Source organism: Dryas octopetala, chromosome 9 (genome assembly GCF_963921425.1).
Source record: "Dryas octopetala chromosome 9, drDryOcto1.1, whole genome shotgun sequence".
NCBI classification, from domain to species: Eukaryota; Viridiplantae; Streptophyta; class Magnoliopsida; order Rosales; family Rosaceae; genus Dryas; species Dryas octopetala.
The window spans coordinates 14110243-14126472 of record NC_141374.1 but is presented as its reverse complement, the minus strand read 5'-3'; the positions used below and the strand labels follow the sequence as shown (position 1 = coordinate 14126472).

The 16230-nt window shown below is 32.3% G+C and overlaps 1 protein-coding gene across 4 annotated transcripts; it reads right to left on the bottom strand.

Moving 5' to 3' along the window:
* Positions 1-12354: 12354 nt before the first annotated feature.
* LOC147274465 (cytoplasmic dynein 2 light intermediate chain) lies at positions 12355-16059 on the bottom strand. Of its 4 annotated transcripts, none has more exons than XM_086227494.1 (4): positions 15678-16059; positions 14865-15053; positions 13632-13755; positions 12355-13149 (listed from the first exon to the last, which is right to left on the bottom strand). In XM_086227494.1, exons 1-3 carry the CDS (start codon positions 15924-15926, stop codon positions 13672-13674), a joined length of 522 nt encoding a protein of 173 aa, XP_086083620.1. In that variant the 5' UTR covers positions 15927-16059; the 3' UTR covers positions 12355-13149; positions 13632-13671. The 4 variants fall into 4 exon arrangements, with proteins under 4 accessions (XP_086083620.1, XP_086083619.1, XP_086083621.1 ...); XM_086227493.1 differs by lacking the exon at positions 12355-13149 and adding an exon at positions 13267-13550; XM_086227492.1 differs by lacking the exon at positions 12355-13149 and adding an exon at positions 13895-13998 and having other exon boundaries at positions 13704-13757.
* Positions 16060-16230: the final 171 nt, after the last annotated feature.

The window sequence follows — 16230 nt, the reverse complement described above, 5'->3', positions numbered from 1 at the left end:
GCAACCGGCTATAGCCCGTGGACCGGGTCACCAAGCCCCATACAGCGACACCTTATTAGGTGTTCATTAATAAAGGCGGCTTGGGGACAGTACAAACGGCGTTTAACCTCGCCGTTCCCAGGTGTCGGAGCTTCATTGGGCATTGGAGTGAGCGGCAGGTAACGGCGTTTAGTGGGAAAAGTTGTTGTGTTTTTATTGGGAAATGGCATTGTCGTGCTATTAACGGGCAGGCTTGGATGGATGTGGATGGAGGGAGGAGTGAGCGTACTTAATACACACCCTTTTCGAGTGTGCGCATGACTTCTTTTTCTTTTTTTCTTTTTTTCTTTTTTTATTTTTTTCTTTTTTTCTTTTTTTCTTTTTTTCTTTTTTTCTTTTTTTCTTTTTTTCTTTTTTTCTTTTTTGCTTTGTATCCTATGCTAATCGGTTATAAAAACTTTTTTCTTCTCAAAATTATAAACAACCCGTTAATACAATATGATTTCGCACAAAAAATTTAGTGTTCGGGTTTATATTTATTATGTCATGTTAAAATTGTATGAACTCGTTAGCTTTATTTAGATCTATTGAGAATAAGGGTATGAATCGTATAATGGGTTAAAATGAGTCAATCAACATTCAATATGTAAATTCCTATAAGTAATAGTCTTAATAGGTAAAACGAGTCATATTGTGTTCACCAATTATTTTTAGTATTGTGTTTATGTTTGAATTTTTTTCACTTGTTACCTTAACAGGTCATGTTCAAATTGTACCATTTTTCACACTGAACCCAAAAAACGACTTGTTGCCGAGCCTACAAAAAATGTTAGGAAAAATGAATTCTTCTTTTTCCCCGTAAAATGAATGGTTGAGAAAAATGTTTTAGTTAGTAAATGGACTTCTATATTTTATATACACATAGAATTGGCAAATATATATGTAATTAACTAAGAATTTTTATTTTTTACTCGAATGATGTTTTGTAGTAAGGATAAATTCATTATTAATGTATGAGTCTTACCATGTTAAATTATTATCATGACAATTATTCACTTTTTATTTTCTAACAACAATTATTTATTATCATCAAAAAACAATTACTTCAACTAATTTTTAATACTTTAATATTTAAATAGGAATATGTTCTTACACATCAAGAGTTTGCCTCTCTAGGTCATATTTCCTTAATATAAGACGATCACTAGTACATTTGGCATAAAAACCTTACGCATTTTATCAATAATTAAGAAGATGATATCATAGTTTGGTCGTATGCAACTTATGACAATTGTCCATTATCATGAATAACTCCCACTTTCACCGATTCCTAAGACTTCAATATATAATTACGAATTTGTTCTTAAATGGCAAGAGTTTGACTCTCGTCCTATTCTTTCCTTAATATACAATTAGCATAAAAACCTTAGTCGTTTTATCAATAGTTTAGAAGATGATATCATAATTTGGTTGTATGTAGCTGATGATAATTGTTTATTATCATGAATAACTATTACGTTTAATGATCCTAAGACTTCAATATTTAATTAGGAATTTGTTATTACACGGCAATAGTTTGACTTTCGTCTCTTCTTTCCTTAATATAAGACGACCACTAGTATATTTGGCATAAAAACCTTGTGTATTTTATCAATATTTAAGAAAATTACACCCTGAATTAGTCTTGTGCAATAAAATTAATTTGGTTAGTTAATGGAATTACCCTTCCTACATTGCCTTGGTATAAGATTTATGGTCGTTTCCTTGTTTAAGGGACCTATCCTTTAGGTTAGAACATATGGATTAGGATCTCCACATTTATTGTGGACTCTGTCATGTGGGATAAAAAACTTGGTGCGCTCGAGATTATTAATGATGAATGTAAACTTTTAAACATATTAGGCGTAATATATATTAGATGGCGTACCAAGGTAAAAACTCAATTTTTTGTTTTAAAAGTTAAAAGCTCAATTTTTTGTTTTATAAGTTAAAAACTCAATTTTTTGTTTTATAAGTTAAAAACTCAAATTGAGAATTTGCATAAAAGTTGTTATTAAATACAAATTGTTGAGATGTATTGCAAATGAAAATGAGTGAGTTATATAGTTCTTGGGGTTAGTTCAAGAGCTGAGGGCGAGTGATGTAATGGGTTTGGGTTAGATGTTTTAATTTTATTCAAAAGTGTGTTGTTTCACATTAAAAAATAATAATATTGTATAAGTGATTATAATGGTTTTGGACTTCTCTTCTCATAACCAATTAGTTTTGGGTTGTATGCTATAATTTTCATCAAATTGTTCATGTATAATTTGAGTTAACTTGCAAAATTTCAAGTTAAATTCTCGACTTAACAATTTACAAACCCCTTAATTTTTCTTAAATTTGCATAGTAAAATAAGAAAAAAAAAATGAACAATTAAATTATTATATACTTGGTTTGCATAACACAACCCTCACTTACAACTCTACAAGTTGCATTTCAAAATGGCCGGCCACCTTAATTTAGAGGTAACCCTTATTGTTGTCACATCATGTGCTACTAACATTCCCATAATGTATATACTATCTACAACACGAAGTTTACTATACATTCATCTATATTTGCTTGTTGCAATAAATTCATGCAAACCATGTTGCTTTCAAGCCAAGGTCCTCTTAAATTTATAGTTTTTACTTTTATATGCATTTAACTTTTTTTAATGGCACAATCTTCTAAGTTATTGTTGCAATAAATTCATGCAAACCATGTTGCTCTCAATGAGAACGCCTAAAAGATATTTTGATTGGAACCAAAAAAAGAAAAAGAAAATGAAAGGGCTACGAGCCACCTTCTTTAAACGTGCTTATTCCATTTTGAGTGTGAATTTTTATTGTACTAATAATTAAACAAAAATATTAAAATCATCTGATTAATTTATAATTCTATTATCCATTTAAGAATAAAAATAAATTTATAGTTGCTAAACCATTTTAAAAGTTAAAATTAGTAATACAAGTCAATTTTAATTCATTAAAATTTCTTTTATCGATATATCCAAAATGACTGAATATCTCGCGAGATAAGAAGAGGCAAGTCACGTGCTGGCGGAAGGTTGCAGTGGAGGGCGTAGCATAGGTAAAGAAAGTGAGTGGGGGCCCACGTGTATTGTCCAATAGCAGGTGTGTATGGTCTAAAGCAACAAATGGAGGAATCTTTGTCCGGAAAAAAGGTGATATTCCACATGGTAATAATAAAATAATAATTAAAAAAAAAAAAAAACATCTTGCTTAACAGTCTCTTGACTCTTCCTTTTCAAACTGTTCGTTTCCATCCTACACAAACTCACAAAGCAAAGGGGCAAAGGGAAGCGGGTCACCGCATCAGCAGCAAAGGTTATAGTGTTATATATTCTTCACGCTCCCTTCACCTTTTTATGGGTCGGATATTTTGGGCTATTTAGGCGTTTCCATAGGTGTGGTCCGTGTGTTTTCGCGAATCCTCATTTTCTCCGTATTGTTCGATGGAAAAATAATATACAATTGTATCTCAGACTCTCAGTTAATCATTTGATTAAATAGTGATTATTTTATTGTTTATTAAAAATATTGTGTTTATCTTTAGATTTGTTTTTTTTAATTGATGATCATTGAATGAAAATTGATTAAAAAAAAACGATTCAAATTATTAACCTACAAGAAATCTCTTAAGTATATTCAAATAATTCATAAATGTAAGCTCTCTATATATATGTCACATTTCACTGTTGGTTCATGTTGTGTAGATAAAGTAAACTTTGGTTCGTATAGTTTCTATTGTTATGATTTTGACATGTACTTTACAAACCGTTGAAATTTAAAGTACACGTTAACATTTCTGTTTAGCAAATAATCAAATTTATTGCTTTATGGGTCATATACATTCTAAATCGTTACGATTTTGGTCATGTACATTATAAAACATTATAATTTTAGTCATTTGATTTATAATGTTAGCGATTCAATAATAAAATGAACGAATTAATGGATGAAAATGCTAATATATCATTAAATTGCAACGATTTATAAAATACATAACCAATATTAAAATAATTGAATAAAACCATAGAAACAAAAGTGAAACTTGGCCAAACTACTAAGACCAAAAATGAAATTAAGTCATATACATATATATCTTATGATTAAAAGACTCAACCAAAAGTTGTATCGGCTTCAAGAACACAAGAGAGCCATTGTAGGCTCTCTTCCATTCAAACAATAATATGGACAAGATATGTTATCAATACCCTTGTTGGAGGAGCTCTTCCAACCCTCATTCACAAAAGCATGTTCTTTTTTATTTTTTTCATTAATATATGGATTAATTTTTTATGTGAGAGGGAATTAGAAGAATTCCTCTAATATTGTTCTTGGCTAAAATAAGAGCCACTTAATTACAATGACCAAAAACAAAATTAGTATTCACTAACTTGAAAACAAAAAAATTGAAAACGGGGAGCATTTAAAAAAAAAAAAAAGGAGGGGTATTTGTTAACATTTCCCTATATTGCAATTGCATTATGCATGTAGATACCACCAAAATATTGGACACCAACGTCCGTATCTTAGATCGAACCTTGTATTATTATTATTAACGAAACTTAGAATTTAGTCCATTTTATAAGTATTTTTTAGGCTAAAACCAGTAGTGATTTAGGGTTTTTAATTAAGTCATTTTATTTTTCTTATTTGACGACTTTATGTTAGGTTTTAACCAAGATTTTGAAATCCAAAATCTCGGAGTTAAAACCTAATATGTAGCCTCTGCAAAGCTCACTTTACACCCTAGGAGGAAAAATACTTTTCAAATAGGGGAATGACTTTATTATGAATTAAAAAGATTTTTTCTTATAAATTAAAAGGACTTTATTATAAATTAAAATGATTTTCTTATAAATTATTATGAATTAAAAGTATTTTTTTATAAATTTTAAAACACTTCTACTTTTCATTTAAAAACTGTTTTTTTTTAGGATTTAAGCCTAATTATATTTTATTATTTATAAAATTATGATTAAATACTAAATTTTAATAAGTTTTTGATACAGCATGAAAACCATATAATATTTCAATTGAATTACTAAATTTAAATATAATTTTTTAGATTAGGTCACAAATATGTTAACCCCTTTGATTTGAGCTTTTTTCATTTGAGATTTGTGTCTTTTGGCACACATATGATGGGTGTTAGTTAAAATTTATAAGGTTTTGACAAAATTGTCCTTGAGACTTTTATATTATCTTGAAAATTTGCTAATGTAGTCTCAACTTCACATCAAATTTAGTTATGACTGAACGACAATCACATCTAAGTTGTGAAACAATCACACTTAAGTTGTAACTTAATTAAATTTTTTTTAGAGAAATTATACTACAATATAATATAAATGGAGGTCAAAACAATATTTTTACTCAAAATAATACATAGTATAGTGGTGTGAGTTGTCTCTTTCAATTTACCAAGACAGTTAAGTTGTGACTGGATTGATTTTTTTTTTAATATAATATAATATAAATTAATGTAATTTTTGTGATGTAATTTTTTTTATTATAGTAATATATAATGTAATATTTGTAAATTCTAATACCTTTTATTTTATTATTTTGTTTAACTTTTCAATTAGTAGCTAATTTAAAATACTATTTAATTTTAGTATCTAAATTAAAAATTTATTAAAATTTAGTAATTAAAATCAATGTACCTTTTATTATTATTATTATATATATATTTTATAGAAAACCTTTTATTAATGTGGTGAGAAGACCGAGAACTTTAACAACACATCAATATAAATACGAAGCAAGAAGATTAAATAAAACGTGCGTAATTTGGTCACACGCCCAAACCAAACAAGCTTTCGTCTTCTAGCTAACAAGCAGTGCAACACTGCAACTATTTTCAGGCAAACATATTAAAGTGAAGTGGTACAGTTTTGCTAATTGATGTAATATTATTTCCCTACCGTCACCACTCACCACCATAGTACAATGAGTTTTCAAAGTTTCTATCCATTACCTAACCCTTGATGATCTGAGTCTTCAATCAAAAATTATGTAGGGTACACCGTATAATTGGGTCTACACAATTTTCATACTGTCCGATGTGTTATCATTATGAATCATAGAGATGAAATTTGTCAATAAAAAAATAAGAGTGAATCTTCGATGATTTAAGTTTCACAAGTCGACACTCCAACATGAAAATTTGATAAGAGAAAATAAATTTTTTTAAAGTAAATAAAACAAAAAACTTTTATTGAGTATGTTAATATGTCGTTGTGTGGTCACATACTCACATATGTGAAATGTAATTATTAAATGAGTACTAGTACTGCTATTTAAATTATCTTAATTAATTATTTTATGTACTATTTTTCATATAGAGGTATTTATGTAGGACTCACTCAAATAATCTCCACGTTTACTTAAGAGATGATATAAGATGATTAGTTAAAATAATTCTTAAATTATTTATAGATTCTTCTTAAAAAAATTAAATTAAATTAAATGACGAGTGAGAACACTAGAAAAAAAAAGGATTCAGATTCTTTCCTGATCCACTATATTTTTTGGAAAAAAATGTTCGTCTAAAAAACAAAAAAGCAAATCAATGGCATTTAGTTTAATTAATTATTGACTTTCAGTAACAGTTTTAAGTAAAAATTTGGATGTTAGGAAAACAAAGAAAAAAAGGTCTAAAAAATAATTATAGAAACTATGAAAAATCAAGATCCTAAGGTAAATTGGGTAGTTGAAACTTGTAGCCAAAGCAATTAAAAGGGAAGGTTCGATGGTTTTCAAAAGTAATGAAATGATATTGAAATTACTTCGAAACTCAAGGGTCTACAGACTCTACACAATGCTTCTCAAATTTCCTATTAAGGTAAATGTGTCATAAGCTAATTTGGAGAGATGATACATATCCCGCAAAACGAGTATTTCACGAGATGGTCCTTCACCAAAAAGAGAGGGAAAGATAGTCTGACTGGCGGGTGAAGCTGGAGAAAATAAAGACCCGAATCCGCCTCTCTTTTCTCTCTGTAAATCGGGTGGGTCCCGCTCCACAGGGTGTCCCCTAATTAGCTTACAATTAACCCGAGTTGTGGGCCGGGCGTCCTCTGCCTCCTCTCCCCTCAGCAATTTGGACAATCCCCTAATCCCTAATCCCTCTTCCCTGACACCTAACCCACAGACCGAACCCCGTCATGTCTTTCTCTCTCATCCCAACTTAACCTTGAACATTTTCTTTATTATTCCTTTTCTTTTGATTAGCATGCTAATCTCACCGGGGGGGCCCACCGGCTTTATCACCGCCAACGTCACCATTACGGATCACGAACCCAATAACGGTTACGGACTTGAAACGGGATTAAATTGTGGTTTTGCAGACTTCAAATGGGTATTGCATTTCAGTTGAGGAACTTTATGGGGAAAACTGATCCCTTTTGAGTTGCCAGTAGCGTATCGCCACGTGGCGGAGAAATCAGTTTCTGGGGACACGTGGATCTCGAAGATAAATGCCACAAGTCGCGAGTGTTTTTCCACGATTTCTCAGAAATTTGGTCGCGTCCTAATCCCACCACGGGGGTTGCGTGACTATGGTTAGGTGGGGGATGGAACGTTACGGGATGACGGCATAAATCAAATGCAAAACGCATTATAAATAAAGTTTCAAATTTCAATGCGACTTTTTGTTTTTTTATTTGCATTAAAAATTTAAAACTTATTTCTAAATTGTAAACAGTAAATATGAAGAAAAAAAATTAGTGTGTTACCATGCTGAATTGCTGATGTAGTATAACAGTCGACTCAAATTATAATAAACATTTAAATTTATAAATATAGTACATGAGGTTTAAGGTTTTATTTTATAATGAATGTATTCGTATTATAATTTGAGTATATTAATAACATTGTATCAATATATTACTTGGTGCTATAATCATATAAATTTTTTGTTTTGTGAATATGGCCGCAATCGATTCCCAACCATATTTGTAGGTCATGAGTCATGACCAACCTAATCATATGTTATAGATCGACGGGTCTCAACCAATACATTTGGAAAATCTTCTTTCATAAGTTTTGACCGGCTCATCCATATTATTTCAGAGATCTACTTATTTGTTAAATATTAATTATGTATTGTCATGGTAGCCATTGATTTATATACACATTGTTTATATTAAAGCTGTTAAGGACTATTTAAGTTTAAAATTTACTAGATACTTACTAGATTCAAACAAATTGATAGGAGTAAGTTTAGAATGTAGACAAATCGACTCAATCCTTATTGGTGCGATGAAAATTAACAAAAATAAAGAAGATGCCTAGAGGGAGGTGCCATGGTGGGGGTGAAGAAATGTAGGCATCTATCTCAAAACTAATTGGCAATGGAAGGAGTAGACCAAACCCTTATAAGCCACTAGCAAGGCTCTCACATTTTCAATGTGAGATTTTTCTCAACACGCCCCGCACGTATGACATCATTTAAGCTTAACATGTGAACAATTTAATTGAGTGACGTGAGAGAACATGTGGCCGTTAGACGCATCACGTGAATAACCTGCTCTGATAGCATGAAGAAATCCAGCCATTCATCCCAAAACCAACTGGTAATAGGAAAAGTAGCCCAAACCCTTATAAGCCACTAGTAAGACCTTCACATTTTCAATATGGGATTTCTCTCGATAGGGGTTTGATAATGATCCTAATTTTATTATATGGGTTCTTCTGATTAATCACCAGATAAGCATTAACCAACATAGAATTAATTAACTAATTAAAAATGGAAACTTGCACGTCCACTAGTCTAGTTTAAGTTTTAGGTTAATAAAATGAAACCGACCTGATGCATATCCTTTCTCTTTTAGTGGGTGGACTAGTGGGGAAACAAAGACCATGTCATAAAGATTGAGAAAATTCTACATGCCATGGACCCCTGAGGCCTAAGCTTAAAACAAAGATGAATTCAACTTTATGATGTTCATATTCCATCTTTTACACTATGTATGTTGTAATTGTGACTCAGTTTTGTCTTGGGTCACCATCAAGTAAGTGTTAGGATGGCTTAATATCATTAGTCCAAGATAATACACGTATTATATTTACAAATTTTATCTCTTGTATGTAACAATCATACCTATTTATTCATATTCTATGTATAAATGAGTGAATTACAAATAAATTAATTATATTTCGGTGAAAGATAAAATTATAAGACTTTACATTTGTAGATGTAGTTCAAATAATTTTATTTACTAATTAATTCATAAACTATCGTTATGGGTGATTGTCAAATTAGAGAAATGGTCAAATAGAGAAAAATACTCTATGAAATTCAGTCATTTGTTCATCACACATAATGTTGAGTTTGGGGAATTAAATGATTAATTAAAACAAAATGAAGCTAACTTTTGAGGTTTTGGACAAATGCAATAAAAATATCACCGGCCATGAAAGCAGGTAGCTAAGGGGGCATCCATGCTACCTCCTAGCAAGGGAAACTGAGGTGCTGGTTTTGTCTCGGCATTATTAGTTTAGTTTTATTATTATTTATTATTATTATTAGTCTTTAAACCCTATTATTAAATAAATGGTCTGTGATTAGTGGCACAAGACCCCCAGTAATTAAATACACACATAAAAAAACAAAAAAAAGAAAGCATGTTATAACTTTCATAATTAAGGTGTCTTGGTCCTCCTGGACCACCTACACGATTGTACTTATTGTAACAAACCATCATTATCCAGTACGTTATAAACTTGAAGCAAGTAATTTAAAATTACGAGAGTACGTATATTGTGGAAATAGATATTTGAACAGTCAACTTTGGGATTAACATAATTAATTAGAAATTAATAATCTAATACAAAATAAGGTTGCAAGAGGTCCAATAATCCTTGACGTATAGCACGTTTGCTAGCTGCTGCTCACTTACACTTGAAGCATCATATTTCTTTGGCTGCACGTATGGCTGCAGACATGCAAATTTTTGATACCCAATGTTTTATTAAGTCCTTAACTGTAATTTTATTTGGTCTGAGTCCTTAACTGTTGATGAACATATTCCCTGTACAGCAAAATACTCATCGTATGTATGCGAGCAATAGAACATAAGAACATAAATACGTGTAAGTTGTAAGGTCGGGCTTGAGATTCTGGGATTCAAAACAAACTATAAAATTGAAGCTCTCGACCATTCATATACATTTATGTAATTTTATTTTTTAATAAGTACTCATAAAAGTCATCCTAATATATAAGCAATTTAAAATTTAAAATTATAAACATTTAGAGTTCCAAGACAATTGTATTATTTGCCAATTCTAAGATAGACCCTAATACATTATTAGAAAGAAGAAGACGTATAATTAAGGACGATTCACTCTAAAAATTTTCCATCATTGAGTGCGTGGTTTAAAAATTTGTTCCGTCATTCAAATGATAAAAAAAAATAATAAGATTTTATATATATGTTACGTGCACACATATGTATATACTGAACTTGGACCCATTAAAAAACAACATTAACAATGTATATACTAGCTAGCTAGCTAGATGCATGCATATATATGCTGGGCAAGTAATTAAACTATTTTTTTCTTATTTTTGCACATAAGCATTCCTGATCGATCGAGAATAAATTAATTAAAAAGAAAACAAATATAATAACTGAGAATTATTCTTCACAATATTAAGCTCCATTCATAGTTGAACATGGGGGCCTGCAAGTCAAAGAAAGCATAAATTAATTGTATTGCAGGCTTTTGTTTGTTCATATTTGAAGTGTGTTTTACGTGCCTGACCTTTCTTACTACATGGGGGCATACTGCATTGAATTTGATACTCCATACATTAAATAATAAAGGCTTCCTAACTTTGAATCAATGCCACCATTTATGGATCAACTTTCTGGTTGTCCTAGTGATTTAAAGCTATCTTATTCTAACAAGAATTTAGCTACAAATTTTGAGCGGTTACCATACGTCTAATTAAATCAATGATCTGCTTGTTTTTGTTTGACATTTAAGAATTCAAATTCATTTTATAAACCGTACCAATTATAAATAAGCAAAATTAAGGTTCCATGGTGTCAAAATTTTTGTGTAAAAAAGTTTGTACAATCAACTATTTTTCATTTGGCAAGTTCATGAACCATTCCAACCCAACCAACACATACAGTCACATTTTTCATGTGTTTATTATCTATTTATATATTTTCTCCCACATGTTAATTACTTATTAGCTAGGCCTGGTGGTTGAATAACTTCACCCTTTAGACTTGAATATTGAATGATAATGAAAGAACAAAGAATCGCATCACTTAACCAAATATATATAATTTTACTCAGTCATGTCATGCTTCCTTGTAGTTTACACAAAAGGCCACAAATCAGATATACGAGATTATATTCATCAATGGAATCATGGGCAAGCAAAAAATATCAATATTTTTGGCGCAGGATAAGTTTTAAGAATATGGAACACAATCCCATATGTCATCCCATTTTTTATTTAAAAAAAAACAAAAACCCCAGAGACCACATCCAGGCTAGGTGTCTGAAATTTTGTGATGAGATTGCTTATTTGCAGTCACCAGTGAGCTCATACGGCACCGTTTCTGCCGACATTGAATTAAATTTGCCATTAAGAAACACAAATTAAATATTATAGTCGTGTTCGTGTTTGTCCAACTAGTCACATTAATTTCTATATCAGTACATTTTTAATATATTGTCCTTATGTAATGGTTTCATTATGCCAGCCTAATATATTCATTATAATAAATTTTGATTATTAAAAGCTTAAATACTGCCAATAATGATAATTTTGTATGAAAAATTGCATTCCACAAGAGTTGGAATGACATTCTCAAAGGCAACCGTCCTAGCTATTCTATCATAATTTATTTGCAATACTTTGAGAGACATATAATTTAATTTAATATTTCGAGTATACACACCAATGATTAAGAATTTAAGATTCAATTAGAGTTATTAATTGCACCCAATACCGCAAAATAATGTTCTTGTATTTAGAGAGATGAGTTGAACGTCATTCAACCGTATGCATTACGAACCAAGGACATATTTCTTTTGAAACAAGGTATTTTTATGCTTACCTATGAATTTTTTTTTTGGTCACCCTCATTTGTCATTAATTAATCCAATGTATAGATGAAAAATTGTTGTGCGTGATAATAACATCACATGGTATTACGAATGTACTCAAATTATCTTATGAGCTAAAGCCAGAGGCAGCAGAAGTAAATGTCTGTGTAAGCAACAACACAAAGAAAATGGTACCAGAAACATCACACACATATATATATATATATATTTTTTTTCGGCCACGCTGAAACATCACATATTTTGTTACATGAAAAAGTATTATTATCCACCACCGGCTGTGTTATGTCAGATTACACATTAAAAATGGAGTTAGGCGCCGGCTAGACCTCCTTCTCCTATTTCTTACACACCATTGGCAGCTGAATAAATCAAGCTGGCACACATCAAGTTTTAAAGTCAGGCTTTTTAACACCTCTTGCATGGGCCAAAACCTCATGGGGAAGTGAGCTTTTTGAGTTACTGGTCATGGTGGATATTAGTGGGGTCTTCTATAGGAGAAGCTCAAGGTTGTGGATTAGTTTGAGATTTGCTGTGTGTTGGCTGTGAAATCCTTAGCTTTCATGGTTTAGTTGTTTGTTATGTAAATCTAGCCCCAATTATCACCCAAGCTCAAACCGATCCAGAACGGTTCAGCCGGTTTAAACCGACCCATTTGAGTTTTGGACCTGTTTAATAATCGGGCAAGATTGGACCAGTCCGATTATCCAGGTTAGCAAATAGCAAGTTAGGAAGGCTGTATTATAACCCTGATGATAAAAACTTGGTGGTAGCCAACAATTCAAAAAGGGTCAGAAGCAGATCTAACTTGAAGGGTGGAACAAGGTTTTTTGACCCAGAAGATAGCAAATGAGGTAATAATACTTCACCAGCTGCAGCCCAAGATGTCACAGTTTGCCATTGGAAAGCCAACATCATAATATCGTGTAGGCCCAACAATTGAACAAACTTGTACACGGGTTCTGTCACTCTCTGGTGTCTGGCTAGCATCACATGCAATGCAAGCTGACTGCACTTTACTATCTGCATAATGAACTATCAGTACAGGACTAATATGAGGGACAAAATATGAAGGACAACACATCTAAGGGTTGGATTTACTTCTATCTTGTATTGGTTTTACAATCGTGTTAAATCCAACCCTTGGATGTGTTGTCCCTCACATTAGCCGGACTCAATGAATTATGTGCAACCAATGCTTTGTGATGGTTTTAAAAGTACATTCCATGTTAAAACAGAGCAAGATTATATGCAAATACACAAAGTTTTAGATATTACGGCAATTTGATCATCCTTTCGTGGCAGCCATCACAAACCTATGGTATCAAGAATATAAAAGTAAATCAAACCACATGGTTGAAAGATATTCTTTCAGAAGCTCCTCATAGTTGGTCGGTAAGTAGTTTGATGCCATGGCATTCCATCTGTAGAGTTTTGCCTAAGCAATCATTGTATACGATTGCTGATATTATAGATATCAATATTTCAAAAAAATCAATTCTCACCATGTAGCATTACTCAAAAGATGGGGAGCAACCGAACAAGTCACTTGGAACTGTGTCTAACACTTTCTTCAACCCGAGCAAGTGCATCCGTGAGCACATCAATGGTCCAATCTTTCAAATCCTCCTGCAAAAACATGTGAACAAGTATAAACTTTAGCATTTCTTTCACTTCTTGAAAGCGAAACATAGAGATATGGACAAAGCATATGTACAAGAAAAAACCAAAAACTTTATTTTTCAAGACAATGGAATATAACTTTCCTAGCACAGTATATGTGGCATGAGAGCCACTAATAACTGGGGGATTAGGCTTTAGTGAGTTAGAATAATTTGTTATCTTGTCGGATGCCCAGGTAAAGACATTCCCCTGCAGGTAATGAAACAAAATTATGAAAACAAGAAGGCATCAAAATAAATTATTGTAGAGATCGTCTACTGCATGATACTGGCCACGGCAGTCACACATAGCAAGTTCATAACACAAAGTTTTAAGCGGTTTGGAAGCTGCTTGGTGCTTAAACTACCGATAGAGTAAATTATTATGATTAAACCAAATTGATGCATCCTTAAACTATGAATAGAGCACCTGAATTAGCCAAGCTATCAATATTTATAGGAATATTTGCATATTAACATACACATGGTAAACCCAATAAAATGAATGAGAGAAGAAATAGTTGGGAGACAGATCAGATTATCATATAAAAAATGTATCACTCCATGTAAATAACTATCATAATTTACATATTTATAACAAGAGAGTACGGTTGGGAAACCATGATATAACTCCTAAGAACAAGAGGGGAAAAAAATAGTTCTAAAAAAACTTGACAAAAGCTCAGCAGGCTAGTTATTATTAGCAGTAATGCTACATTCAGCAGATTATTCAAGAATACAAGTTTATATATGTATATATCCAAATGGTAAATGGCCAATGGAAAGCAGAAAAGAAACCAAATCAAAGACATGGTTTTTTTTCCTGCACAATTTAGGCATGTCTAGATGTCCTGCCAAAACTGAATGGCTCAAATGCTGTATATGGCTGTTTGGGGAAAAAAGTGTGGTGTTTCAAGGGGTTTAATTAGTTTTAGAACTTGAGAGGCTATACCAATTTTCTATGTATATTCCCAAAATGACACCATGAAGTAATGTGGGAAAACAAGATGATCCTAGCCTATTATCCAACCATCAGCAAGACTATGTGAAACAAGTATAAATTAATTTGTGCCTCACCATGCGCAACTGTTCTCCAGTTCTTAGGCGTGCATTTGGACGAGCAAGCTTGGATTCAAACGGAGTCCTCGGCCTCACTTCTCGAATTTCTTCCCACTCCTCACGACTGAGCATCCTAACAGTGCCTTGCTCAGCAGGAGCATTCTTTATTTTGCGCTCAATCAATTCTTGAGATCTTGAGTCATCATACTGCCAGCATTATAGATCAGTCACATTACTCACTCAGTAGGCAAACCAATGGAAGCCAAAACATTAACATAAAAGGAGGCAAGCTATTCACTTTATTGCCAGGAAACATCAAATAAAACCTTTGCATGAAAAGCTCTACTTTCCTCTCAACAAGGGAATCTATTATTTATTTCACCTTCCATTCCAAAATCAAACATGACAAGTGACAGGTTACTTAAAGAAGACAACATATGGAACCTCCACATCAAAGATGTGATATTTTCGATCAGTCAGAGCCACTTACATCTCCATTCAACCAAATGAATTACCATTCTCAAAACTACAACAATTATAACGTGCAAAGAAGTAGAAAACCATTGTTAACATGATAATCCGAGACCCTTTTGCAAGCATGGCATGCAACGATTGTTTCGTGCAAAACACAAACAGCACCAATAGGCAGAATCCAAAAGTAATAATGTGAGAACCTTAAAGTCCTTAGCCCAAACCACATCTATGAATATCATTACATTTAATGAGATGAAATTATTTTCAGAGATTATGATAGAAGAAACAAAATTTAGGAAATAGAGAGCAAATAAACAAATGGGGTTTTGAAAATAAAAAAAAAATTTGTTAATTTACCATCATGAGGAGCTTAGCGAAGAGGGCTATGCCAACAGCAGCGAGAATCATGGGCATAGTGGCTGTGTCTAGGTAGGTTAAAGGCTCTGGAACCTCAACGAACACTTGTTGTTTTAATTTCTTGGTGTTTTTTCCCTTCCTCATTTTTTCCAGCTCTGCCATCTGTGTCTTCAAGCTTTCACTTGGCCCATCATAAGTATGCAACTTCCTCCCCATAGAAACCAACACTCTCTGCCTCACCCAATTCATGGCTTATAATGGACAATAATGCAATTGAACTCTTAACGAGAGCTATAGGACAGAGGAATATGCAGAAGGGTATAAAGGACAGATGGGTCTCTCTCACCTTCCTCAGGTACAGTTGAAATGAGGGAGAAGAAAGCTGCAACCAACTCAATTGGGCATCGCACGTGAGTGTTTGAAGCAGAAAATGGGTATGGCCATATCATATGGGTATAGCCCATATAGCCCACATTCATTCTTTGGGCTTCTAAGCGTACCCCCACAATTTTCTTCCCCTACCCCTAAAATTTTATTTCTTGAATCTTCCAAT